We start from the raw sequence: 26,239 nt of genomic DNA, 5'->3' as shown, positions 1-26,239 counted from the left end.
GAGAGAGAGAGAGAGAGAGAGAGAGAGAGAGAGAGAGAGAGAGAGAGAGAGAATGTGTGTGTGTGTGTGTGTGTGTGTGTGTGTGTGTGTTTGTGTGTTTGTTTGTATGCACAAGTCCAGAAGTTGGCATTGGGTGTTGAAAGACCTTTCATGAACATAGAGCTTACTGGTTTGGCTTGATTGGTCATCCAGAAAGCCCCTCGAATCCTCTGTCTGTGTCGTCTGAGCACTGGGATTACAGGAACAGTCTGCCATGCCCAGCTTTTTACATGGGTGCAGGAAATTAAACAAAGGACTTTACTGACTGAACCATTTTTTAAAATCTCCCTCCCCCCACTTTATTTTTTCTTTTGGTATTGTCTCCCAATGTTGTCTGTCTCCATAGGTTAGTCTGTTGTCATTACTAATCATACATTCCCAAATATAGTTTAAAGAAACTAAAGTAGTGGAGGATGAGCAAGTAAAAGTTGCACTAGGGTCCTGTATGTAAACGGAGTCCTCTCCTGTGAACCTGAGTTCTTGTTTTGTTGCCCCGTGATTGCATCATCTTCCAGGAGGGTGTAAAGGAAATCTGGAGACAGCATTTGAAGTCTGCCTCCCCAGGTTCCAGTGAAAGAATTATTTTTGAGCCACAGTGGCAGAGATACAAGTTGGCAGAGGATGGGGCTTTGCCATTATGAAGCAAATCAGATGCGGCAGCAGACTGCCAGCAGCTCTCCTGACATGGTGTTGGCACGGTGATTTTGGGGGCAGATTCTGACTGCAGCCTCAGGTGATGGTGTCTTTAGCAAGTGGACAGACTCTCAAGGGTATGTAGGAGGACATCTTTTCACCTTGTTACTCACAGGAAGGACTCTGTGCTCCTCAGCTTTCCGTCACTGTTACCAAATACCTGGATCATTAACTTGCAATAAGAAAGGTTTATTGTTTAGGTTTATTGTTTTGCAGGCCCGAGGTCAAGATTACCAGGCTGTGTTGCTGTGTGCTTGTGGAGGGGCAGCACATGATTGTGGCATGTGCATGTGTGGTGAGGCAGGACCCATCACTGTATGATGGGCTGGGTTCCCTGAATGACCTAGGGACCTCCCATGGTGCCTTGCCTCTGAAAGGATCTGCTACTTACTAATGGCTTCTCCCTTACACATGGATGGTTGGGGGACAGTCACTATCCAAAGTCCAGCAGGTGGTATTTAGAGCAAGACTGCAGATGCTCTTCTTTTTTGGAAGACACAAGAACATTCTTTCCTTTTTTAATGGTGTTTTCAGATCAAACAGATTATCTACCATTTTATAGATGATTAACTGCTGAAAGGAGAGGGGAAATACAGAGATGAAAATGTCCACTGCTCACATCTGTTCATAAATCTAAAGGTGAAAATCTTGTACATTATAGAGAAAAGGAGATGGGCATTGTCTGCAAAGTCATAAGCCATCAAAAATATTTAAAAAGTAGTACACTTAGACAATGGAAATCTAAAAAACAAAGCCCTATCTCCACCAAAGACACATTTGCCATTTTGGAGTTACGATTCCATCTCAGCAGTTGAGTGAATGAGGAACCCTATGTAGGTAGGGTGTGTCCACACTGAATTTGGAATATGTCATCAGGATTTGCAATTCTGAGATGGTTCAGGTTTAGTCAGGATGGTTGCTGAGCAATTTCAGTCCCTCTGCATCCATGGAGATTGGCTCCTGGACCCCTGTGGACAGTGCAATCTGCAGATGCTCGCATCTGTATATGTATGCATAGTATTTGCATGCAGCCTTCACCTCCTCCCATATACTTTAAACAGTCTCTAGATGACTCATCATACCCTGCATGTTAATGTATGTAAACAGTTGTTTTCCTGCATTGATCAGGGAATAATGACATGAAAATGGCTGTGCCTGTTCTGTGCAGACACAGATTTTTGAGCTGCAGTTTTAAGAATCCTTAAGTGTGGGTCTCATTAATATGGAGGGCCATGGTTCTTATTCTCTAGGACAGTGAGTAGCAGAGGGCTTGGTTCTTTTCCCGAATTCCCGGGAGATGTCTCTCAGGTAGTCTTACAGCCCAGAGTGCTTGGTCCTGGCGATGGGGCATGGGCATGCTTTCCCAATAGGCTTGTAACATTTAAGTGTGGAGCAGGTATGGGCTGTGCCGATTGTCAGCTGATTTTCAAATTTGAAAATAGGTGCTGTGGTAAATGAGTGCCCTGGTTAGTTTTGTCAACTTGACATAAGTCTAGACATTCCTGGGACGAGGGAACATCAATTGCCTCCGTCAGATTGGTCTGTGGGGCATTTCTTGATTATGATTGGTGTGGGAAAGAGCCCAGCCCACTGTGGATGTGCTACCCCTGGGCAGGTGGACCTAGACCTTGTAAGAAAGGTATCTGAGCCAAGCCAGGGGTACAAACCAATAAGCAGTTTTCTTCCATGGTCTTTGCTTCAGTTCCTGCCTTGGTTTCCATCAATGTTGGACTATAACCTGTAAGCTGGATTAAAGCCTTTCCTCCCAAGTTGCTTTTGGTCAATGTTTTATCATAGCATTGAAAGTAAACTAGGCCAGTGAGTGTACAAATCCTGGATGCAAACCCCTGTGCTGCTCAATGTAGGAAGAAAAAGAAGGTCTTACACTTACCATGCACCACAGACACGCCTTCCTGTTGTGACAGGTTCTGTGCCCCACATTTTACATATATTCTTTTTAATCTTAAAAGCCAATTCTGTATCACAGCAGGGAAATTGATGCCTGTGAAGTTCAGGGACATGGTTGGGGTATATTGCACCTTTTTTTTTTTTTTTTCCAGTTGAGGCCACAAGGATGTCATAGTTCTTCTTTCTCCCCTTGTGTTTAGAGAATCTGACAGGACCTAGCAGGTACCTGCGTGCTGCTCACCTTCAGGCAGCAGTAATGGAGCCGTCTTGTTTTCTGTCTTATTTTTGTTTTGAGTAGTTTCTCATTCTGAGTAGTGGATGAGGAAGGCATGTCTGTCTGCGAGTGAAGAGCTTTGCTTTATGCGGGCATCTTCCTCACCCCCAAAGGCCCAACCTTAGCCATGGCCATCTATTTCTCCAGGGAAGGCTCAGTGAGTCTCCTGTGGGTAATTAGAAGTGGCTACTTCGGTCACACGTTCATAGCTGCTTAGCTATGCCAGTGTTTTCAGATGTTTGAGGTTTTGCTTCAGTAATAAGAATTGAACAGTATTCAAGAAGGATTCAGACTGCATTAATATTTAAGAGCCTTTCTAGATCCAGAAAGTGCCTGTGAACCCCTCCTGAATGTAATGTATACAGCACATGTCAATTAGGAAGAGAGACGATGTGCGCTTGGCTCCCCGTCTGCTGAGGCTCCCTCCGCTGCATCCCAGGACGCGCCTCTTGCTGGAACACGCAGATTGCCAGCCTCCCAAAGGGATTCTCATGGAAAAACAGGCTTTCCATTACTTTGCTGTTCCTAATAGATCTGTGTCCCAAATAGGAAGGAAAATCAATTTAATTACTTATGAAACTTTTCCTTCAGGGTGAATGAATTATGGGGAAAAAATGAAGTGTCTGTCTATCATCAGTAACTTTATTTCAGGCTGAGGATGAGAGATATTAATTTGCTCTGAAGACTAGGTGTGGGGCCACTAGTGAAAATAGAGAAGGCGTGCCAAGGTGCGCGCGTACTTATGGCTGCAAAGCAGAAGCACTTCCCTGCTGAGACTTCCTGGAAATGAGCTTGAGGCCCACTGGCAGCTAAGATGGTGCTGAACAGAAGCCACAGGCCTGTGCAGGTGTCAGAGTGGGAGAATTGTGAAGGAGGAGAGAGCTAATTGCAATTAATGTAATTAGGAGGGGAGAGATGTTTTCTGGGGGGAACCACATGCTTCACTTCTGGCTGCTGCTCCCAGCCTTCCTGTGGTACCCATCTCCCAGTAATTAATGAACCCCATCTTCCATTGGAAGCCCCAAGGTGCTGGGCTGGGCTGGAGTCTGTTGGCACTCCTTAGCTAGGTCAGGAGACAGCTCTGCGTTTCCTTCCGACGAGGCGTGGCTTTGTAGTGTGGTCATCTCTGTAGGAGCAGAATTTAGAAACCGAGCCTGGGAGAGAAGTGGTTTTTTAGGTGGTGCTTTCAATGTTCAGCTATGAAGGCCATGGTGTTGCTAGATGTCCAGGGTGGAACACCAGGGATGCTGACTGAAGAGATGAACCACCCTTCCTTCAGGGACATAGTCCCATCCTCCTTCTGCCATCATCACTGTCTTACTTTACCTCCCCAAAGGCCATCTTGCCCCATCTGGGCCCTTTTCCCAGCTCCTGGCAACCACTCATCTCTCGTCACTTCTCTGTGACATTTGTCTTTCTTTGTGTGACCATGTCTGATTGGCTGCTTTCATGCATGTATGTTTCTGGACCCATCCCTGGGCAGCACATACCTGCACTCCTTTCTGTGAAGAGAACTCCGCAGCCATTCCTCAGTGGGCAGGCTGTTTTCACCTTTGGCAACTGGGAGCATTCATGCCATTTTTGCACAGATGCAATTTCAATTCTTTGAGTGGAATAACTGGTCACATGGGAATTCTGTTTTTAACCAAACCCTTATACAGTCCTTTTGGTGACATGATTTTCTTGTCAGCTTTTGTTATTTTTTTTTTCATTTTAGCTAACCTAGTAGATAAAAAGTGCTATTTAGTTGTTTTAATTTGTATGTTTGGTGACCAATAATATTGAGTATGTTTTATGTTTTATTTACATATCAGTTATGTTTGATAATTTTATAATTCATTTAGAAACTTTTAATTTTAAATTTTTCTTTCTTTTTTTTTTTTTAAGAGAGGGTCTCATACAGTAGCTTGGACTGACCTGGAACTTGCTACTTAGTTCAAGCTGGCCTTGAACTCTTGGTAGTTCTCCCATTTTGGCTTTCCCAAGGCGAAGCCACCAGCACTGGTAGCATACTGTTATTTTAATAAACTTTTCAATTTTCTACTTAGGCTTTTCCATCTGTTGTAACTGATTTTGAATTGTCATAGAATTTTCTACAGTGAAGAAACTTGGAATCCTGCAGATAGGACCGAGAGGTGCAGTCCCGCAGAAGCTCTGTGGGGCACGGCTGTCCTCACTGTTGTGATTTAAGTTGCAGTGCTTTTGGGCTTGTGCAAGCCATTGCCTGCCCTTCACCATCTCCTGTCCATCTGTCTATCTGTCTGTCTGTCTGTTGCACATCCTGGTTTTCTGGCCCTGGCTGGTGTGATTCTTCCCTTCCTTGGCAGGGTTGTGTTCAAGAGATGGGGGAGTCGCCTGCCCCCGCTATGCTCATCTGCTTGGCAGTTGGCAGTCCTTTTGGGAGAACCTGCTGCCCCCATGCTTTGTGTTGCTCACTTGGGGGACCTGTTTGTTGAGTTCTTTCTTCTCCAGAGAGATGCAGAAAAATTGCCAGAGCTTTTAGAATCCTGCTCGCACCTGATAAACGTGTCTTTTAATGCCAGCTGTGAATGAGAGAAGGATGCTCTTTGTACACTTGCATAAATGAGGTGTTCTGAGCTGTGCTGTGTTGTCTAGGAAACATGCCTTTGGAGGTCCACAAGGACAGAGGGCTGCAGCATTAGAGATGAACAAGAGAGATTGACAGAACAAACTGAGTACAAAACAGCCTGCATGCCATCAAATGAGACAGTTTAGGCGAACAAGAAACAAGCACTCATTTCTGCTCAACCAGTCCAGGTTTTCACTTCAGCTGTTAAAGTGACAAGATGTGACCCCTCTATCTTTCTCCCTTTGCTAGTTCTGCCCCAGAGCACGGCTTTGCTAGCAGACACTGGTAGTTGCTTCATGAACTCTTGGGTACTCAACAGTAAAGACTTTTGTTAGCATGTGATTGGAGCTCTGAGTATAAGACCCAATCCCTTTGGTTTCCCATGGGCTGAGCCTCCATAGGACAGGACTCCCTCGTCAGCAGAGAATGGTGCCTGCTAGGATTTCTGCATCTTCTTGCCAACAGCCCACTGCCCAAGGTCAGAGCTAGTTAGTTGCCTATGTCCAGGCTGGCTGGTCGTCATTTCTAGCTTGGATACAATGATGTCAGGGAGTTCTGAGGACCCACAGAGAAGGGTGATGGTAGCAAGTGGATTAATATAGTTGCAAACCTTTTCGAGAAGAGATGAATGATAAATGGGGGTCATACTCCTGAAGAGGAGGAAAGGAAGGAGAAGGGTGCTTTTTATGATCCTTGTGCATTCTATGTGCTCATGTGTGTAAACCAGAGAACCAGAACAACAGAAGCGGTGGTGCTCACCCAGGCTGCAAAGAGACATCATTGGTCTTCATTAGAGAACCCATGTTTTTGTGCTCTCTGTAAGATACAGGCATGGCATTGTAGAGACATGGGGGAAGTCTGCATCTGTATCCATGTGTGCATGGATGCACCTGTGTGTATTTGTGGGGAAAAGCCACCCACAGTTTCCCAGCCTTTATCTGTCTACCTGCCTTTGTGTCTCCTGCGGACTCAACCTCTGCAGAACACAGACAGTGCCAGCAGCTTCTCTGCTCAGGGAAGTTAATGACTGAGAGTGTGAGTGCTGGGAAGTCTTTGAAATAAAGTTATGTCCATTGTGATTACAGCTCTGATGGTATTTATATTTAAATCATTATTGCAGCAATAATGTACCAGTTTGCCCATAAAATATAGAAACGCTTTGGAAGAAAAGTCTCTATACCAGTGCATTTCTGAGGCTGAGCTACATGGTCTAACTTTGGGCCTTTGCAATTGGTTGCATGATTCATGTATTATGTATTTCCAAAGAGTAATGAAGGCTGTGCAGTTTTGCCTAGGGCACTGAGTATTGAAAATATACAGCCAGTCCAGTGGTGCTGAAGGGCAGATTGGAAGTCTGCATTGACAAGGCTGTCTTTCATTCCAGGTGGGGTGCCACCGCCTTCCATGCCTTGGAGTTTGATTTGGTGATAATGCATCATTAGAGACAAGTCCTTGTGCCAGCCATCCAGCTACAGTGAGGCAGGAAGTGGACAAGCATCTCAGCAGTGACGGATGGCTTTTTTCCCTTCAGATCCATACAAAATTCATAAGCATGATTTATAACCAATGAAGTTTAAGCTGCTTGAAGCAGAAGGTTCAAATGCACAGCTCTATGGTGCAGGCAATGTCTGTCTTTTGATTTTGTCCCCAGTCATGATTATCTGGTGAAAGCATACTCTGCCACAGGCACAGGACAGACAGTTCTACTCACTGAGCAGTTGTGGTAAGGGTAGGAGTCAGCCAGAGGAGGCGGTTCATTATTCCCGAGAACAAGATGAGCCACATGGCCAAGGCAGGGATGTTTCTATAGGACAGGCATGGCCCTGTATGCTCTGTGAGTGAGCTCTTTCTTTTATATATATATATATATATAAAATGTATATATATATAAAATGTATTTATTAATGTATATGCTATGGCAAGCTAACAATTAAAGACAAGGGGGAAACTTGTCTTGGGAGACAAGAACATCCAAGAATTAGGTTGAGTAAATTTTCTGCTCACATCTCTTTCTGGGCATGCAAATTCCCTATTGAGACTTTTAGGAGGAAAGGCTTTCTGAGCTCACTTATGACCATTTGCTCTTCTGTGGCCTGGTCCCTTTGTCTTTGAAAGCTTTCTCCTTCTGGCTGCAGGTCAGTGAGTTCTCAGTCTTCTTCTTCACTGTTGCCTCGGCTCCTTGTTCGACTGTTTGCGAGTCTCCTGCTGTCTGGAATTGGTTCTCTCGGGGTTCTTTCTCTGTCCTCTGCTCCAGAGTGCTGTGTGTGTAGAAGCCCACAAGTACTTTATAGGTGCTTTGTGACCTTCAGAAGCTAAGCCACATATCTCAGTTGTGTTTTTCTGGACCCATGGATATCTCTCCATCACTCTTGGCCAGGGATGCTGGTGTGCATGGAAGAGACCTGGTGTTTGTTACGCTTCTAGTCCAACCTTCACCTGCGCCTCCCTCCCTGCATTAGCTGGCTCCTGGCCAGTTCCTAAAGACACAGGTCACATACCCTGAGGTCAGGAGAGAGGCTTGTCCTCTTCTCTGATTGCTGCATCCACTCAGTAGGCTGAGATAGCAAAGACCCTTGTTGTCCCTTGCACCTCAGGCTCAGGTCCCGAGTCTGTGCCTCTGCAGTTTCCCCTCCGTCTTCTAACTTTGGACCAGCTCCTTCGCTCTGCCTCCCTGATACCATGTTTCTGGACACCAGAGACACCCGTTCTGTTTGACCATACTCTGCCTCTGCTCTGCCGTTTTCCTAGTGCTTGTTGTGTTTGTCGTCTTTTCCTCGAAATTGAGGTCCTTGGTTGCCTGTGTCTGCTGCAGCTACTGCTATGGGTGGCAGTGGGTGGCAAGCAGGAGCTCAGGACCTCATTGACTGAATTGGAGCGTGGACAATCACCAGCCCTGAACACTGTTAAGCACTAATATTTTCTACAGTGAAGTGGGTGTCTGCCCATTGGGATCTAATGGGAGATAATGCTATGTAATTTATATAACCGTGTCATAACAGATTTTGTATAAATTAGAAAAATGTCTCAAAATGCTAAATGCAGGTGAAATGGAAATGACTGAATCCCAGATAAGATCATTTGTGAATATCTTAGGAGAAATTTTGAGCAGCTTTGGGAGTGAAGGGGTTACCCTTGGTAGTATTTTATTGAACCACAAATTGTTATTTATAACCCATGTCAGGAGCAATTAAACTGATTGATGATTAAGAAAGTTTAATAGTTGAATAATAAGATGCAGTTCTTGACAGCTATTTTTTCTCATTCTGGAAGCATATTTTATGAGTCTAATAACAGTGTTGAGGATGGGCTGTATAGCATGTTGTGGTGTAATTATGTGGTGGTAATATAATATTCAGTCTAGTGTTACGTGGTCTATTATGTATAAAAAATTAAAATACCAATTATGATTTTTTGATTTATTATTGAAGTGGTTTATTAATTTTGGCTTACCTAAAATTTACATCTGGTAGCCTTGCTGCTGGCTCTCTTTGCCCTGGCTTTCATGCCAGTGCTGGTTTTCCTGATGAATAACTTGTTAGGTTGGTGGGGAAGATATGTGGCTCAAGAATGGCTTGAGAAATAAGTACTGATGTTATGAAGTAGGAGATACAAACGAGTAGCAGCTAAAAGCACGCTCTATCTTCTGAACAGCATGTGTATGTGTAGAGAAGAGGTTTGACTCCCTAATTGGCAAGGAATATGGTGCAAGCAGTTGAAACATTTGGCTGTGCTTCAGCAGCAAACAGCTGCAGTTGCTGTGCAGTTTCTCTAAGGTGTTTTGCGCGTGTTTAGAAAGGCCGGTGCCGGTGTAGGGGTATCTGTCTAGCTGCTTTCCTGACAGGCCTTTTCTCAGAGCAGCCGAGGAACCAGGGAAGAGTCTGCTACCCTTCCTAGCAGTATGGCACAACCAGTTTACTCCTGGTAGTAGGAGTTTTTCTTTGTCATAGTTTGTATTCACTGTTCCTTTGAGTGTCAGCCTGGAATGCTTGCTGTCTGTTTCCTTTTGATGCTCTGTGGCTCCTTAGCCCTTTGATCTGACCTGTTTTGTTTGCTCTTCTCAGCATTCCTTTCCCCAGTATCTCTGAAAGCTGCCTCCATTTTCATCAGCAGGCTCCTGTTGACTTCCGCCTAAAACATGATTCTGATTTCTTGTACTGGGGGATTGTACAAAGATACAGGCTTGCTCTTGGCTCAAGCTCCTGGGAGATTGAGAATCACACAGAGGGATTGCCTACTAATGATGAATCAGGGAAAGGCCACAAGTCCACGCTGTCCCTCCAATTTAAGGAAGTATCTTTTCCTGCCTCCAACAGAGGAGCCTCTGAGTCTGTTTGAATTCTGGTGCCGACATGCTGTGTATTGCTGTCAAATCTTAGAGTGAGTCACGGTGTCGGACCCAATTTAGAAATTGCTTTATCCTTTGCATCCTTTTGATGCTTGACTCAAAGACCCTCAAACTGACCTAAAGTGGACAGGTCCAGGCCGTCCAGCTTGTCAACACCACCTGAGCACAGCACAGAACAAAAAGATTTCCACTCAACTTTTAAGGGAACATATTTTCTTAAAGATGAGAAATGAAAGCCTTTGGCCAGGCTTCCTGTCACAAAGAGCCTTTCATAAAACCCTCCTGGAGAATACAGATGCAAGCTGAGCATTGCCTGTCCGAAATTCTGGAGTCAGAGGTTTAGATGTCAGTGTTTAGAGTTTGCAGTCTTTTTACAGATGTTACAGATTGGACATCCCTCAATGAAAACCCAAAGACCAAGGTGCTCTGGAGTTAAATACTGATTGCTGCAATGATACTCTGAAGTCTCAAGTCCAGGAACCCCTTAAATTTGGAGTCTGGGCTCACCTGAGGCTGTGGAGTCTTCACCCTTGGCTTTTAGATAACTTGCATTCATTCTGATAGTTCACCTTTTGTCTTAGGCAACTTAAGTGTTGACCCTCATTTAACTGCTTTTGAATAAACAGATATTCATTATACTAATTTATGACCATCTTGGTTTTAAAAACCAACTGGAAATGAATGTTAAGGATATTTCTAATATCTCCTAAAATTGTGCCCTAGATTCATTGTGAATTTCCACCGTGGGATGACACTGAGGTTCCTTGCCATGGCCACCCATATGACATTGAATGAGTCATTCTTAGAGCTGATATTCACCTGGAACAAGCACAGAGGCTTCAGTATTCAGGCTCCTGACTCAGTCACATGTCCTAATTTCTGTGTGGTTTGCGGTTTTCCAGGCCCACACCCCAAATTCTGCATTTCATGATCTCAACGCAAACACAATGAGGAGGAAGAAACCGCTACATAATTGGGTTGATAAAGACCACATTCTCCATAGTTCCTCTCTCAGTGGCTTTGTGCTTGCCCCAGGAAATTGAAATACCAAGTTCTGGTGTGTGTTAGTAGCAGGCCTTCTAAGGACTCATTGTGGGTATTCAGGGTTGGGAGGTAAGGTAAATACTATTGATTCTTCTCTCCTTCCGTCTTTCTTCTCTTCCTTTTCTTTTTAAAATAATGTCTTGTCATGTAGCCTAGGCCAGACTAAAATTCACTATGTTGCCCAGGATGACCTCAAACTCTTGATCCTTCCATCCCAGCCACAAGTACTGGAATTTCTGTTGGGCACCACCATGCATGGCCACTAATGTCCATCTAAGTGACCGAGGTGACTGTGGAGGTTGTATGTCAAACAGTATTGTGATTATGGATTGTAATGGATTACTTTGTGAAAGAGGCTGGTAGGACAATATCATCCTTGTGTGTTGATACAGTATTCCTGAGCCCTTCGAGGTGCTGAGCTGGGCCATTGTGGTGTGACAGGAGAACACTGCTCAAATGAGACACAGATGTAAAACCTGACTAGGGGGAACCTCTGGCGGTGAAAAATACAAATATGCAGATCCACTTATTAATGCTGATATTTTATCTACCTGTGTAAAGGGATGAAGGGACGGTATCAGGGTTGAGGAGCAGTCGTCAAGGTAGTCTCTTTCACTCCCTGCTAGCTTCCTGTAAATCTGAGCATGCCCCTTCCAGTCTGTGTCAGGACCCTCAGCATGTCCTTCCTCAGCATGCCTTCCACCTTGCCACCTGCGGTTGAGGTGATTGTGATGTGGGATGTCTTTCTGTTTACTGTGAATATATTTTATTACCATTGGCTAATAAAGAAGCTGATTTGGCCAGTAACCATGCAGAGTTGAGCAAGACAGAAAATCCAAGCAGAGATACATGGAAAAAGAAGGCAGAGTCTGGGAGATGCCAGGAAGCAGCCACAGAGAAGGAAGATGTGAGGTAACAAGCCATGAGGCTCATGGTAAAATATAATAGAAATGAGTTAATTTTAGTTGTAAGAGCTAGTTAATAATAAGCCTGAGCTAATAGTTCAAACAGTTTGTAATTAATATTAAGCCTCTGAGTGGATATTTTAAAAGTGGCTGTGGGACTGGGTGGGTTGAGATTTTAGGATTTTAGGAAATCCTTCTCAATGTGCTTCACATTGTGTAGAAAAGTTGCCTCATGGGACATTCTTTCTAATAGTGGGATGTACGGCCAGAGAGTTGGCTTGGTGCTTTAAAGCATTTGCTGTTATCACAGAGAACTTGGGTTTGGTTGCCAGCACCCCAAGCACTCATTCATTGCATGTATACATGCAGGCACCCATACATACACATAAAACTTAAAAAAAAAAAAAAGGTAAGATAGGTGATCTGATGTCTACTTCCCAAAGAAAGGATGTGACTGAGCAACTGAGATTAACTCCTTGAAGGATTGTGCAGCAGCTTCTGAGATGGTTGTACTTTAGGTGATAGACTTTTGGCGAATTTCCCATTGTATGTAGTATTTTGAGTTATTCAAATTTCTTCTGTGGTTGAGTGTTAAAAAGTGCCTAGTCATTTTACTGCATCAAGAACTTGGACCTGCCTTGCAGGCTCTTGCATGCTAGTGCTTGTGATGATCAGTGTTACTTTTCAATTCGACAGAATCTAGAGTCACCTGGGGGATGGACCTCTGGGAGTGCCTGGGAAGAATTATCTTGATCATGTTAACTGAGGCAGGAAGAACTGCCCATTGAAGCTGGCACCATTCTCTGGCAGGGAATTCTGAACCACATATGAGTGGAGAAAAGGAGCCGAGCACCACGCACTCACTGTGCTCTTCTGACTGGAGGCGGTGTGACCAGCTGCTGCAGCCCCTGCTGCCTTGATTTTTCCACCATGGTTGATGATACTGTGAAGCCTCCTGCTAACCTGTGCTCTGAGACTCTCTCCCAGAGACCTTAGTGGATTTTGTTAACCTCTCCCCAACAAACTCTCCTTTCTTGTCTTTGTAGGGCTTAGGAATATGTCTGGAGCTGTCCTTGTAGGTTCTGAAAGTCAGCTTCTCATTCCTGGATTGGGCAGGCACTGTTTTAGCTGAAATGAACATCCCAGTGTGGGTGAGCGGTACATCTTATGGATCAGTTGGTTTTGCTTAATGGCTTTAGCTGAGTTCTTTGCTGCATGGTTGTTTCAGGGTGTTTTCTTTATTCTCAGGTGGCCTGCTGCCATGTATTTCTCTTACTGAGAAATAACTCTTTGTAGATTATTGTTATGAGCCATTGGCCCGTAATAAATTTGTTGGACTTTCCCTCTTACAACCACTTATGAGTTTTTACATGATACAGTAGCTCTGTTTATCCGGCTGCCTTTCTGACCTGCCCCTGAGGGTGTGTGTGTGGTAAGCTGCACAGCTTCTCCAAAGCCTGCGCCACGTTCTTGTTCGTATGGAATGAAACAAGCAAGGCCCCTAAACAACCCACTGAGGAGACTTTTCTTCCAGTGGAAGACTCCCTGGTGTGGAATGAACCAAACTTCCTTGGTGTTAACTGACCAAGGATTCAGGACTCAGGGTTGCCCATCAGGGATCCCGCCTTCTTTGGTCCTTTAGTCGAGCTGCTGCTTTATTCACCATCTGAACCAGAGCTGTTTTGCTGGCTGACATGAAGACCTGATTATCTATTGTAGGTTATTTTGAGTTAATTAGATAAAGAGATAAGTCAGTTTAATAGACTAATTTATGATCAGTTTGTATTCTTAGTGGGTTCATTCTCTGTAGGTTCCCACTGCTGAGAGCTGGGTGTCGGTGCAGTCTCCTAATTGGAATACAGCATCAGAAAGAAGGTCTTAGCTGGAAGTCCTAGCTACCTTTCCTCATTAAGGAATAACTAGGGACCCACATCTCTTAATGCCACGGGCAGGCAGGCATCCTGTGAGGTGATGGAGTGCTGAGTCTGCTCTCATTGCACACATTGTGGCCTAATGACCCATGAGGTCCATGGATTTTCTGCTGTCCTGTGGTGTGTGGCAGGGAGAGCAGGTTGGGAGGTTGAAAGCCTCCTCCACTGGGACAGTTAGGGTCTTCCAGGGACACACAAGCACCTTGCTTTCCTGAGAAGCCACATCTATAATTTTCAAAAGCAACCTCAGCTTTTACAATCGCAGCTTTGTGAGGGTTTCAAAATAGTGAAATTGTTCTCCATCTCCTGAGAGAACTAAGCCTTCTTCAGGAGGTGGGTGGCTCTGGCGACTTAGAGGCATGCTGGGAAGCATGTTACTACTTTTTATTGTAGTGCTGTTTGTGCTGTCATCGGCATACACAGATTAGAGTTTTCCTACGCTGCCTTCAGCTCAGTAATAGCCTGAATGTTTCTGGAGCTGAGGAGCTGGGCTGGCGCTTAGTTCTTATTCTTCAAGGAATAGTTTTTCTCATTATGTTTGTAATTATCCATTCCTCCTAGACCACAAGCTCTTTGAAGGAAGTCTGTTCATTCCCTTGTCACGCATTTAATGAGATTCTGCTTGGTGCTCAGTACTGCTCTAGGTGCTAGAGACATAGGCCTTGAAGTATTCTTCTGTGTCGAGGGTCAGTGGCAAGAAGGTAAAAACAGAGATGGGAGATAGTGCTTCCGGCCTGTGCGGTGTGGGACCACTGCATCTATTCTGTCCTTTGTAGTGGGGATTGTGACTGTGGAATTGACCTGTTCCCCTGCATCACTGCTGGCTGTAGTGGGCTGTGCTCGTCTGTGCTGCAGTGGGCGCTGCCCCTCCTTTGCCCACCTTAGGAGCACTGTATCTTTCTCTGGCCTATCCTACACCATGTCTCTCTGATGACAGGGATCTACACGGGTCAGCTCAGAGCCTAGTGTCTGGGTACTCCAAGTTGCAGCCCTCACCCACCTCAATATCACCTTCCTAGCACCATGAGCTTACTGTGGGCAGGCATACACTCTGGATAAGCAAGGGCTCCTCACTCTGTCTCTGTCTTCCCTGCTTCCTCCTTCCAGCTTCTTTATTGGCTAGCATCCCTATAGTGAGCAGCCAATAACTGCTCAGTCCAGAGGACAGTGAAGGAGCAGTGCGCCACTCTTCTTTTAGACATTAAGGCTTCTCTTCTCTCTTCCTTCCTAACCCAGTTTCTTGCTAGTGCTTCAAGCTTACAATAGAACCAGTTACTGCTTTGCAAATAGTTTCCCTATAAACAAAAATGCCCACTCTGGTGGTCGTATGAAGCTAAGTCCAGGCAGATTAAAAGAGTGCTTTAAAAAGTTTGTTTTTAAAGAACAAAAATGACATGACAGGCCCAGGAGGTGCCTTTCTCTGTGTGCTTAGTGCTTACATCCTCCTCAGCATTCCGTATCACAGATTCTCCCACTTGCTGTGTCTTGGTTTCCTGCTTGTCCATTTTGTGAGATTGTTCTGGCCTCTGCAGGGCATGTGGGGGGAGATGGGAGCAGAATTGTGTTGCCTTGGGAAGGGGTGCTGATTCTCATCACCTGGAACTCTCTTCCAGGTCACTGAACAGTCGTGGATATGGGCTGGCTCACCCACCTCACCCTTGTCTTTGCCCTCTAACCATAGGCTTGTGTTATGGCCCCATGGGTGGTGGCTGAAATTTTTAGTTGTGGACTAGAGTGGGAACTGTGGCTGCGGTTTATTCTCCAATCTTGAATTGAGCATTATTTATATTAGAATTAAACATTCTCACTGCAGAACCAATTTGATCACAGTGTTAGTTGTTTTTGCTGAACCAGAGCTTTGTGAATTTATAGTGTGGAGTGGTGGCACTGCCCTTACCAAAGCAGGACCCTTTCTTCGCTACAGAACCCGAATCTACGTAATTAAGTGGTAAAATCTCCATCACCGAAGTGTCAGGGTTTCAAATTTAAAACTCCCAAGTTGGGAAATGTGAAGATTAGATCCATAGAGCAATTCCAGCTTGCTTATAAAGAACAGAATATTTTTGATTACCAGTTAAGCTCCTAATTATGTGAAGAGGTTTATTGCAGGGTTTGTGCAGCATAGGTGATTAGTGTCGTCATGACAACAGCTTCTCCCTCCTTCCTGCCTCCAGGAGCTTGCTCTCTGCCAGGTGCTGGCTCTTTACCTACATCCTGGCATACCAGACATCTGTACCAGTGTTGAAGGATCCTTTGACAAGAGGGGAGACATATAAACTAGAATCATTTTCCCCTTTTCCAGTCACTATCCTCTGTCACCCGAGTTGATATGAGGAGAGCCTAGCTCCAGTCACTGCTTCATTTTACCAGGTAAAGTTCGGGTGCTCAGCTGCCCTGACATTCCAAATCCTGACGTTGTTCCTGGAGTCAGTGGAGACCTGTGAAGAAAGGGAGGCCTACTCACCCAGGAGACCCTAACTTGGGGTGATGTCATGACATTAGTTTTTTTGCCTGAGTGACAACCCATGTGCTGCATGTTTTACCAACAGTTTCTAGTCACTAAGTCCTGTTTTAAGTTGTAGCTGTTTAAGTGGGTTCAGTCAGTGCTTGTCTGTCAGATCTCCTTCACTTAGTGCCCAGCTAGAGGCCATGGTATGTCAAAGAGGCAGGAGAAATTTGGAGGGAGTGCCCATGATTCATGTCAGGCTCTGACCCTTCCTCATCCCTGTCCTGAGTGTCACTTCCCTGCAGGTCCTGGTCTGCCTTCGTAGGTGCTCTCCCATTAGATGGGTTGAGTGTGTGCAAACAGGCTCCAGCACAAACTCAGAATCAAGACTTGGTGACCAGCAGTTGGCACATGTTGTTACTGTTGGTCCGCCATCCTAGGCAGGCAGCCCTTATCACTGGACTGTTCTCCATTTTGAGCCTGTCTTTCCCCCTGCTCCTCTTCGCTACTGGGTGTGGGAAGATGGATGGAAAATTCTGATCTTTGCTTCTCTAACATAGCTTTTGGATACTGCAAAGCAGCATTTAAATACCTGTGTGCTTGCCTCCTGTCCAGGTGTCTTGATTGTTCCTTCTATCTGTCCGTCCACCTCCTCACTACCCACCACTTCCCACCAATTTCCCTCCTCTGCAGCTGTCTACCCACACTTCCATGCAGACTTGGGGATGGTTAGGGTTTTCTTCCAGTGCTGTGTGCCCCCTTATAGCACTGTCCCTGCCCACTGAATGCCAGCAGCTTTCTTCACCTAATCATTTCAGCCACAGGTATCCTGCACACATCCCCGTCACGTTGCCCTTGGCAGCCGGGAAGGATGCGCTGTTCTTACAGCTCCAGCGGCATCACTTCTCCTATTCCTTATGAGCCTTTACCTGTCATTCTACCCTGGACCCTTCTGCAGAGGAGGAAGAGGGGCCCAGCTTGTTGTGTGCCCTGTGAGCTGTGGGCCTCCTGGTGATGCCTGCAGGGTAAATGGAGTTGTTGACAACATGAGGTTGTTTTCAGATTGACTTTGTACCTAGTAACATAGCAAGTGTTTTGAAAGAAGCTCATTTGACTCATCCCCAAAGCTTTCCCCATGATCGAAGGAGTTATGTCACCCTGAATCTAATGTCCGTGCTTCTTTCTGACATACTCTTCCCTCAGTGTCCCCTTGGAACCACAGAACTTTGTCCTGGCTGACCAGACACTTCTCTGCTTCCTTCAGGTTCCCTGAGGTAACTTGTGTGCCCCGTTAACTGCTCGATTTTGGAGGGGTCTTTGTCTGGGTCCTGCGTGGATGAGGTGCCGAGATTGTGGGGAGAAGAGCGGCACACCCCAGAGCAGGGTCGTACTTGCGTGTTTCCATTCTAGTTTATAATTAAGTGGAAGAGCAAGAACTGATTCCTGTCAGATTTCAGATGAAAACACTTAATAATTCATCGGTTCTGAGGCGCCTCGGAGAGTCCCTAAAGTGCTCAGCCCTGTCATGGGTTCCTGGGTCCAGTCCTGGGCTAAGGTTGTGTTTAACCTCCCTGTCTGAGTCCAGGGGTGCACTGTGCATCACCTACCTTCCACCACAGCCATCTGCTTCTCAACAGCTCTAAGGACAGCCTTGGCCCTGTGCTGGGCCAACATCTGGCTAGTACATTTTCACTTGGTCTCTGCCCTCCAACTGGTAACTGTCCAGGTCAGCTTTCCTACCCTGTCTTTACCTTTGTGTCGATAGTGTTTCCTTCTGAAATATGTTTCTTCCTTAGAACCCTAGGGTTACTTGTCTTTTCTTACCTGTCACCGTAACTGAAACGTATTTTCCCACTGATATGATGGTGACATCTCCACATGGGTAGGATGGCTGCAACTGGGGTGTTTACTGGTTGGAGAGCTAAACTCTTCCGCATCAGTTCAGGCTCCTAGCTCTGGACATTCTCCTGATAGTCCACTCAGCCCCCATCCATGGGGCTTCCCTGCTGGCCCCCACTCCAGTTTCCTCCAGCATGACCTTTTGTCTTCCTTCCCTGTGGCAGCACACTCTGTGGAGAGAGTGACTTCTGGAGCTAGATGTCTTGACTGAGAGAACTGATCCACCCTGTGTTTGTCCTCTGCCTGCTTCTTAGAGTCACTAGGTCAGCATATTAGCTCCGAGTAGATGGAAGGGGACTCAGGTCAGCTGGTCTTACCTATGGTGCTGCCCAGGCCATGTCTCCTGGGATGGTCATCATCCTGTTTTCTTGGTCTTGGCAGTCTGCACTGGGTTCTGAATCTGTACCCACAGCCTGGATCTTCCAAAGTGCCTGTGTCTCCATCCTTGACTATCTACAGTGTGTGTGACTACCATGGGGTTCAGAGTATTCATCTTATTCTAACAGTGAGGGCAAGTCTGATTCTTTTGGCGTTTAGAAGACAAATCGGCAGAGGGCTTCTTGGAGTTAAATGCCATTACTTCATTACATTGACGAGTAACAAATGACCTGCTATGAGAAATGACGCCCAGAATAGGCTGCTGACATTTCCTTGGATAAAATAATAAGCTGGCTAAACAGACTAAGAAATATTAAGGCCTCTGCCAGCCCCATGCAGAGCCCATTTCATGTAGGCCCAGGCTGTGCTAGCCCAGTTGCTTCTGTGAACGCGCAGTCTGAGAGGGCTCTTCTCACTGTTTCCCTCTTATTATGCCCAAGGAGATGTCCTTGTTCTTGGAAGGCCCTTGACAAACAATTTGTCAATGGAAAACATTTCAGAAGATGTCCTCAGACTGTGATTATTGATTCAATGCCCCAAAACTGGAAAAATAGGATGGGAATCAGTTCTACTGGAGCCATTTTCCCTGGGAGCAGGAGAAGGCAGTTCATACCACATCTGCATTCTTGACTTTTCCCTTTTAGCTCAGCGGAAAGGGAAGCAGTGGGGCTGGGCTGGATGTGAGGTAGGCCTGTGGGGTTCCCCCATTGCTGACTTGCAGTGAGAACATCTGTCACCTGAGAGAGGTAATACCCTCTGCCTCTGCAGCCTGAGAGACTCTTGCAGAATCACAGAGAGACTGTATCGGAGGGTCTGTCCACATCAAGTGCTGGCCTCCTGGGCCAGCAGGGTTCCCAGATCAGACATTTTCAAGAATTGGACTTCTGAGGGCAGGCCATAGAGGAGGATTCTTGTATTGCTGCAGGCCAGTAGGGAGCAGAGCTCCCAGAGAGTGTGGCCATCACAAGGCAACTCAGGAGGGTCAGGTGAGGTGCTACAGCTTTGCCTGTCAATCTGACCTGTATCCAAGGGAAGGGGAAAGTTGACAATCAAGTCTCCTTTGGATCTAGCATGACAGGAGTGACAGCATCCTTCACTTAGGGTCTAGCAGTCACTGACCCTGTTCTTTCTGTCACCTGGGCTGTTCTGACCACTGAATATGTATTATCCTTTACTGAATTAACTTCTTGGGGGACATGCCTTTCCTACTTAGCTCTGTGCCCAGGGCTGGGGCTGAAGCAATAGTTCCCATATAGAGTACCATCACCCCAGCCATCTGTTACTTCCAGCACCCCATAATTGAGACAATCACCCCTGTTTGCTCCACCACATACAAGAAAGAAGTCCTGCACAGTCTCCACATGCAGGTATCCAGAAGACATACCAGTGAAAGATTCTAGGCAAGGCCACAAGGAGTTGGCTTCTTTCTACACGGCATCCAGAATAGGCACAGCTGCAGACAGGAATTTGGTGGGTGCTGCCAAGAACTGGGAAGAGGGCAGAAAGGGGAAGACTCCTGAAGGGTACAGGGATTCTTACTGGGGTAAGGAAAATGCTCTGGAGTTCATGGAGGTGATCTCACAGGCTCTTTACACAGAACAGTATGTGCTTGCAGTATATAAATGTGGCAAAGGTCCTTTATTTACACATTTAGAAAATAGATTTCATGGTATGAATTATGTCACAATTAAAAAAAAAAGCCGTAAACCTAAGCAGTGCCATGGAAAGAACTGGGGGCACTAGCACCATTTCTGCATAGGTGTCTTACAGACCCAGTATCACTGCAGGTGAGCTGGGAACTGGTGGTCACTGATGTACATGGCCAAAGAGCTGGCTCCTGCTGGTTGTGTGTAGGCCTGTTACCATCTCCAGACTCTGTAAGTCAGCACAAAGAGCCTGCTTGTAATCTTCTACTCAGGGACCCTGATGTGACAACTCCTTTCTCCATTACCTTCCTGGTCTCTGTTGAACACAAAGAACCAGGAAGGCGGTGTTCCCATCCTTATATGTGCCAGGAGCCATGCAGATGCTGGTGAGGAAGTCACTAAGGATGGTCAGGAGGCTGGTGGGCTGGGGCCCAGGTCCTTTGTGGGGAGCAGTTGTGAAGATGGTCTGAAGTGATGGCTGAGGATGATTGGGAGACTGCAGACTTGACCCCGGTCTGTTGTGGGGTGTGACCGAGGGCTTCCTGAATTCCAGTTTCTTTACCTCTTCTGCACTGCTGTTTGCATGCCACAGACTGTTAGAGACCCCGACAGTAGGAGCAGAGTGGTGACAGGTTACCTGAGTGGGTCTGTCTGAGTGGGGGATGGGAAAAGGATGAATTTTTGATAATTGTTAGCAGTTTTGCTAGCATTACTGGACTTTGCTTAAACTTTCTAAATGTGTCTGGGCTAAAATGCTTCTTTCTTAAAGAACATTTTCTTTATAAAGATGCACATGTCTTTGCAAATAAAATGTAAATAAAATGATAAATGGATGGTCAATTTTTTAAATGTTTATGTGCATTTTCCAGGGTGATTGTCCTACTAAGGGTCTAAAATGAGTTTGCTTAAATATCTGATGAAACATTTCAATTAGGCATCTGTCTTCTCTGCTTTCAGAAGGAAATGATTTCCGAGCACCGTTGTCTTCTTTGAAGCTCATCTGGGCCTCTGCCTGGGGTATTAGACGCTAGCACAGAAGTTTTTACCTAGAGCGATTTGGAAAGCTCTACCTCAGAAACAGTAGTCTAGAGGAATTATTACTGAATGAATATGTAAATTTGTTAGTAGCAGAGTTCTGAAAACTCTGTTTGAGAAACTTTCAGATCTGTTAGGGCTTAGCAATATATGGTGGGTTTTTTCTTTTTAGAAATGAGATGTCTGAACAGCAATAATTTATAATATATTAATTGTGCTAATTAATCGGAGTGGATTCAGAATATTAATTATCTGCAACTAGTTAGGTATTAAAATTGAGAACCATTAAGTGATGAGGTGTGAGGCTCATGAACCATTTATTCAACGTGATGAAAAGCGTCGTGGAGGGAGGCTGGTGTGCATGTGCGTGGTTGCGGTCTCTGTTTGTTTATTTCACATGGTTGATTGCTTCTTGTATCTTCCATGCTTGTTCTGTACAGACCAGGAGGACGTGGATGAGGTCGATGTCTCCAGTGTGCCTGCAGAGGTGCTTCGCAACATTGAGGCTGACACCTACTGGTGCATGAGCAAGCTGCTGGATGGCATTCAGGTGAGCCTGGGGCTCCGGAGGCTCAGGAAACCAAGTGGAGGGAGGCTGCTGGGCTACTCTCCACACACTGGCTTCTGAATTGAATTCTGAAAAAGCAGGTAGCCTTTCTCTATATGGAGCCTTCCTCCCCAGGGTCATAAGACATGAGATGGGTCATAGGTGCTCCTGGTTTTGGGAATAGCCATTGTGTCCTGCCAAGTATTCCAATAGGAAGGTGTGTGTGGAGTCTGATCCCCATGCTCTGGTCTCACCATCGCTTATGCCTGTATTCTCTAGCCTTCAGCACCACTGTGGGCACTGGGCCAACTACTAGACACCTATCTATCCCTTTAAGGGCTATAGTCTGTACCTGCTAGACCTGTGAGCAGCCCATAGTCCTTCTCTGGTGGCATGGGTTGCTCTCACTGTGCCTGGTTCATGGGGAGACACCAGCTATTAGAGTCCTGGGTACCTGGGCACCATGGTGGGGACATTGTTGGTCTCCACAGAAGCAAGGGTTAGTGACTGGCATGTTGACAGAAAAGTCCAATGACAGTTGATTTTATGTAATTAGTTTTTTTGTGTGTTGGAACCTGCACAGTGCCAGGAAAGTACTTTGTTGGCTGATAGGACGGGGACAGGAGCTGGATGACTTGTAGAGCAATGGTAAAGTAGGCACACCAGCCCTTAGCCATGTGGAGTGTTTGGGTTGGTCTTGGCTCTTAATACCTTTCCTAGGTACCTGCTTTGCACCTGGCACTGTGTTTTGCCCTTGAAAAATGCATGAGGCATGCCTAGGGGACCACACTGCGGGCTGGAGTCCAGGTGTTTCAGTACTGCACACAGAAGTGGCAACAGCCTCCCAGGACTGAGTGTGGCAAAACGAGGTGCCCATAGGACACTGTTGACAGAGGAGGGGGAAGGCTAGAGTGGGGTTTAACTGTCACAAGGGACCAAATTCCCAAGATTCTTATCTGGTAGCCACTTGTAGAAGCTATACATGAAGGCCATAGCCTGTACCATGCTAGTCTTAGCCCCCAGGGCATCAGGAAGCCAGCTGAGCCACCGTAGCCCTCATCTTTCTGAGTAGGTGTTTCTGCTGAAGTGGTCTCAGCTCATTTACTGGACCTGAAGGTCAAATAAAGCTTCAGAAAATGTGTGGCTTAGACCCCGAGGCTTAATCCAAAGGGATCAGCCAAGTGGTTTGTGAAGGAGGTCTGGATTTGCAGTGCTTTTCATACCTGAGGTGGATGGGGAGCAATTAGCATCCACTTGTCTAACTGAAGAGCGGAGACCTCTCCTTTGCTGCTGATCCAGATGGCCCTTGACTTATTTTGTTTCTTGTAAAGACAAATGTGCCCACTAGAGACATGTTTTGGCCCAAGCATCAATTCATCACTTCTCTCCTTTGTTAATGTTTTCATATTTTTTACTCCTTCAGAATTTAGCCTTTCCCTGTTAAGAGAAGGGATTGAACTATATATAATGTAAAGTTTATAAATTATCATTGTCGCGTCTCTGATCGTGAGTGATGGGACTTGTGCCATTTAAATCCAAGATTATCTGGCTTCTGTTTGTAAATAAGATGGCTGTACAACGAAATCAATGCTGCCCTTTCATTTTTCACCTGGGCTTTGTTGTCGGGAAAAGGGTTTATTGACAGGACTGACAAGCAGAAGGCACAACACTCCTCTGGTGCCTTTGTTTAGGGCACGTTTGCAGCTCGGTGGTAGCTATCTGTCTTTTCCTCATGCGGCTAGGATTGATTCCACATGAGCCTTGTGTGAGCTGTTCCACCATTAGGGATTTGGGGACTTGACTATATTTCTTATGGCTAAGGTAATCCCAAGAGACTGGAGACTTTGGGACCCTTTTGTACAAGAGCCGGCGTTGTTTTAGGTTAGCCTGTAAACCTAGTTAGTTTAGCCTGGTTAAAATTCAGGCTTGAAGCTGGGTGGTGATAACACATACCTTTAACCCCAGCACTCAGGAGATAGAGGCAGGCAGATCTCTTTGAGTTCGAGGCTAGCCCGATCTACAAGAGCTAGTTCCAGGACAGATTCCAAAGCTACAGCAAAATCTTGTCTTGAAAAAAAAAATTACAGGCTTGAATGAACCTTTACTATCCTCCAAGGGCCTGCATGACCCTGCCCCTTACCAGTGGTGGCTTGTCTCTTCACCCACTTGGCACTCCAGGTCACACCTCTCTCTCTCTTCCATTCTTGGTTTTGTTGGAATTCTCCCCTGTGCCATGATCTGGGTTGGAGACCCTCTGAAAACAGTCTTGGTTTTGTTGAATGCAGATGTTCCTATCTGGCCTTATCCATGTCTTCAGGGTTTCTATAAGGCTAAGTTGACTTACCAAAGTGTGTTAGCTATCCATCCACACACTTTCTATGGGTCTTCCAGGGGCTCAGGACTCCAGACTAGGAACCAAACTAGGGCCACAGGCTTTGTGGTTAATAGGCAGTGACTTAAGGGAGGAAAACAGGAGTTGGGTGTATCTCCTACTGCAGGACCCTGAACCTTGTACCAGACCCTGTGCACCAGGTAGATGCCCAGGGAGACAGGGCAGCCTCAGGTTATACAGCCTGTGAAGGAGCCTATGTCTGGACTCCCCATGGCTCCCATGCTTCTGCTTTGCTCAAGTAGGTAGAGTGAATTGTTTTGCAGGGCGGATTCTAGAGCAGTGGTTCTCAACCTTCTAATGCTGCCACACTTTAATACAGCTCCTCATGTGGTGGTGAGCCTTACCATAAAATTACTTCATTACTACTTTGGAACTGTAATTTTGCTACTGTTACAAATCATACTGTAAATATGTTTTTGGAGATGGAGGCTTGCCAAAGGGGTTGCCACCCACAGGTTGAGATCGAGAGGGTAGAAAACTGCAACTATGTTTTGTTTGGTTTTGGACGCACAGGATAGCTGTAGCTATGTTTGGTTAGGAGATTCTGTGCCTACTAAGTTTTTGTGTCTTTTGTTTGTTTGTTCAATGCTTATTTATTTATTTATTTATTTATTTATTTATTTATTTATTTATTTATTTAGTTTCTTGAGACAGGCTTTCTTCTCTATGTGAACAGTCCTGGCTGTCCTGGAACTTACTCTGTATACCAGGCTGGCCTCCAACTCAGAGATCTGCCTGCCTCTGCCTCCCCAGTGCTGGGATTAAAGGCATGTACCACCATTGTCCAGTCCACTAAGTTTTTGTAATTGATCTGCTAACTATTAATTCCTCCAAAGTATGATGAGCATGCCTATGCAGGTGCTAAGGGTCACTATGGTGGGTATGACAAGTACCGCCCTTCTGGCCCAGATCTGAAGCCCAGGGGCTTGTTGGTAGACAGGATAGCAGTGGGGGTGAGCAGAGAGTGTTGGCCCAAGAGGATATCAAACTTTGGAAAAACTGCTCCCACTGCAGTTGCCTGGAGATGCTGGTGACTGTGTGTAGAACACATGTGACCTGCTTTGGTGGCTTGTTGGCAAGGGCAGTCCTCCAGAAAGAAAGTATGCTGGTCTGTTAGAAGCCAGCCAGTATACCTGAGGAGAGTCTGCAGATGCACTGTGGCCTTGGTTTTCCTGCCCCAGACTGTTTCAAGTAAGAGAAATGCCCATCATGCCCTGGGAGATGTGAGTGACAGGGATGTGCAGAGCAGAGCTGTCCTATGCCCCCATGCTTCAGTGTCAGAGGTTTCCCATGTTGATTAGACGATCACCAGTCACATTCCTTAGCATCGTTTCTTCCAGCTCAGCTCCACAGTAGTGAATAATAACCTTTCAAAATTCAGGTTCTCTACTTGGAAGTTCAAATGTTGTTATTGGTAGCAATCACTATCTAGTGTCTGAAGTGATAGAATAACTGTTCATTCTTGGGAAAATAACTGGTAAGTCCCAGGTTTGCATAGCCATTTTGCCTTTGAAGGTGGTGATTCTTGAAGGTGGTATCCTTTATAGTTCTCAGCTACAGAAGCCGTGTGGAGCTTTCCTGGAGGATAGCTCAGCTGCCTTCATACACAAGGCTTTTCCTGCCCTCCATCCTGCCCCAAAATGTTAGAAAGGTGCTTCTTCCAGACAGAGTTGAACACTGTCATTAGTAAAATTAGACTTGATTTTAATGTAGAAGTTAAGATGACCACTTCATGAGGGGTGTTCTTAAGCAAGACTGCCTTTTGTTTGAAGTCACAGGGCTTTGGGAATGCACTGAATGCCAGCAAGGGTGGATGGTGTTGCCTGGATTCTTCCCTGTGCTCTGGTGTGCACTCACCCTGCTGTGTGCTTCAGTGCAAATCTCAACACAGTGAAAAAGGTCTTTTGTGTTCCTGTATTGTTAGGAACACAATCAGTTTTGGTCTATCAGAAAAACTTGAAAGGGTCTTGGGAACCCCAGCAGTTGGCTAGTGATTGAAGGCTTTTGCATGAGACCCGTGCTTTCTCAACCCAGACACATGGCTCCTCTCACTGAGAAGCTCCAGAAGAGGTCAGAGAGAGAGAGAGAGAGAGAGAGAGAGAGAGAGAGAGAGAGAGAGAGAGAGAGAGAGAGAGAGAGAGAGAGAGAGAGAGAGAGAGAGAGAGAG

General features: G+C 45.8%; 1 protein-coding gene across 1 annotated transcript in view; it reads left to right on the top strand.

The window, feature by feature from the left end:
• Positions 1–26,239, top strand: part of Tbc1d22a (TBC1 domain family member 22A) — a 279,341-nt gene that overhangs the window by 117,497 nt on the left and 135,605 nt on the right. Inside the window, exon 9 of the mRNA XM_050129184.1 lies at positions 21,574–21,683. Coding sequence (XP_049985141.1) covers positions 21,574–21,683 — 110 coding nt within the window. The remainder of the gene's footprint in view (positions 1–21,573; positions 21,684–26,239) is intronic.

Source organism: Alexandromys fortis, unplaced genomic scaffold, assembly GCF_014885135.2.
Source record: "Alexandromys fortis isolate MF-2015 unplaced genomic scaffold, M_Fortis_MF-2015_v1.1 scaffold_28, whole genome shotgun sequence".
In the NCBI taxonomy this organism is placed as follows: domain Eukaryota; kingdom Metazoa; phylum Chordata; class Mammalia; order Rodentia; family Cricetidae; genus Alexandromys; species Alexandromys fortis.
Note: the sequence above shows the minus strand (reverse complement) of the source record. Positions and strands in the feature narration are given on the sequence as shown.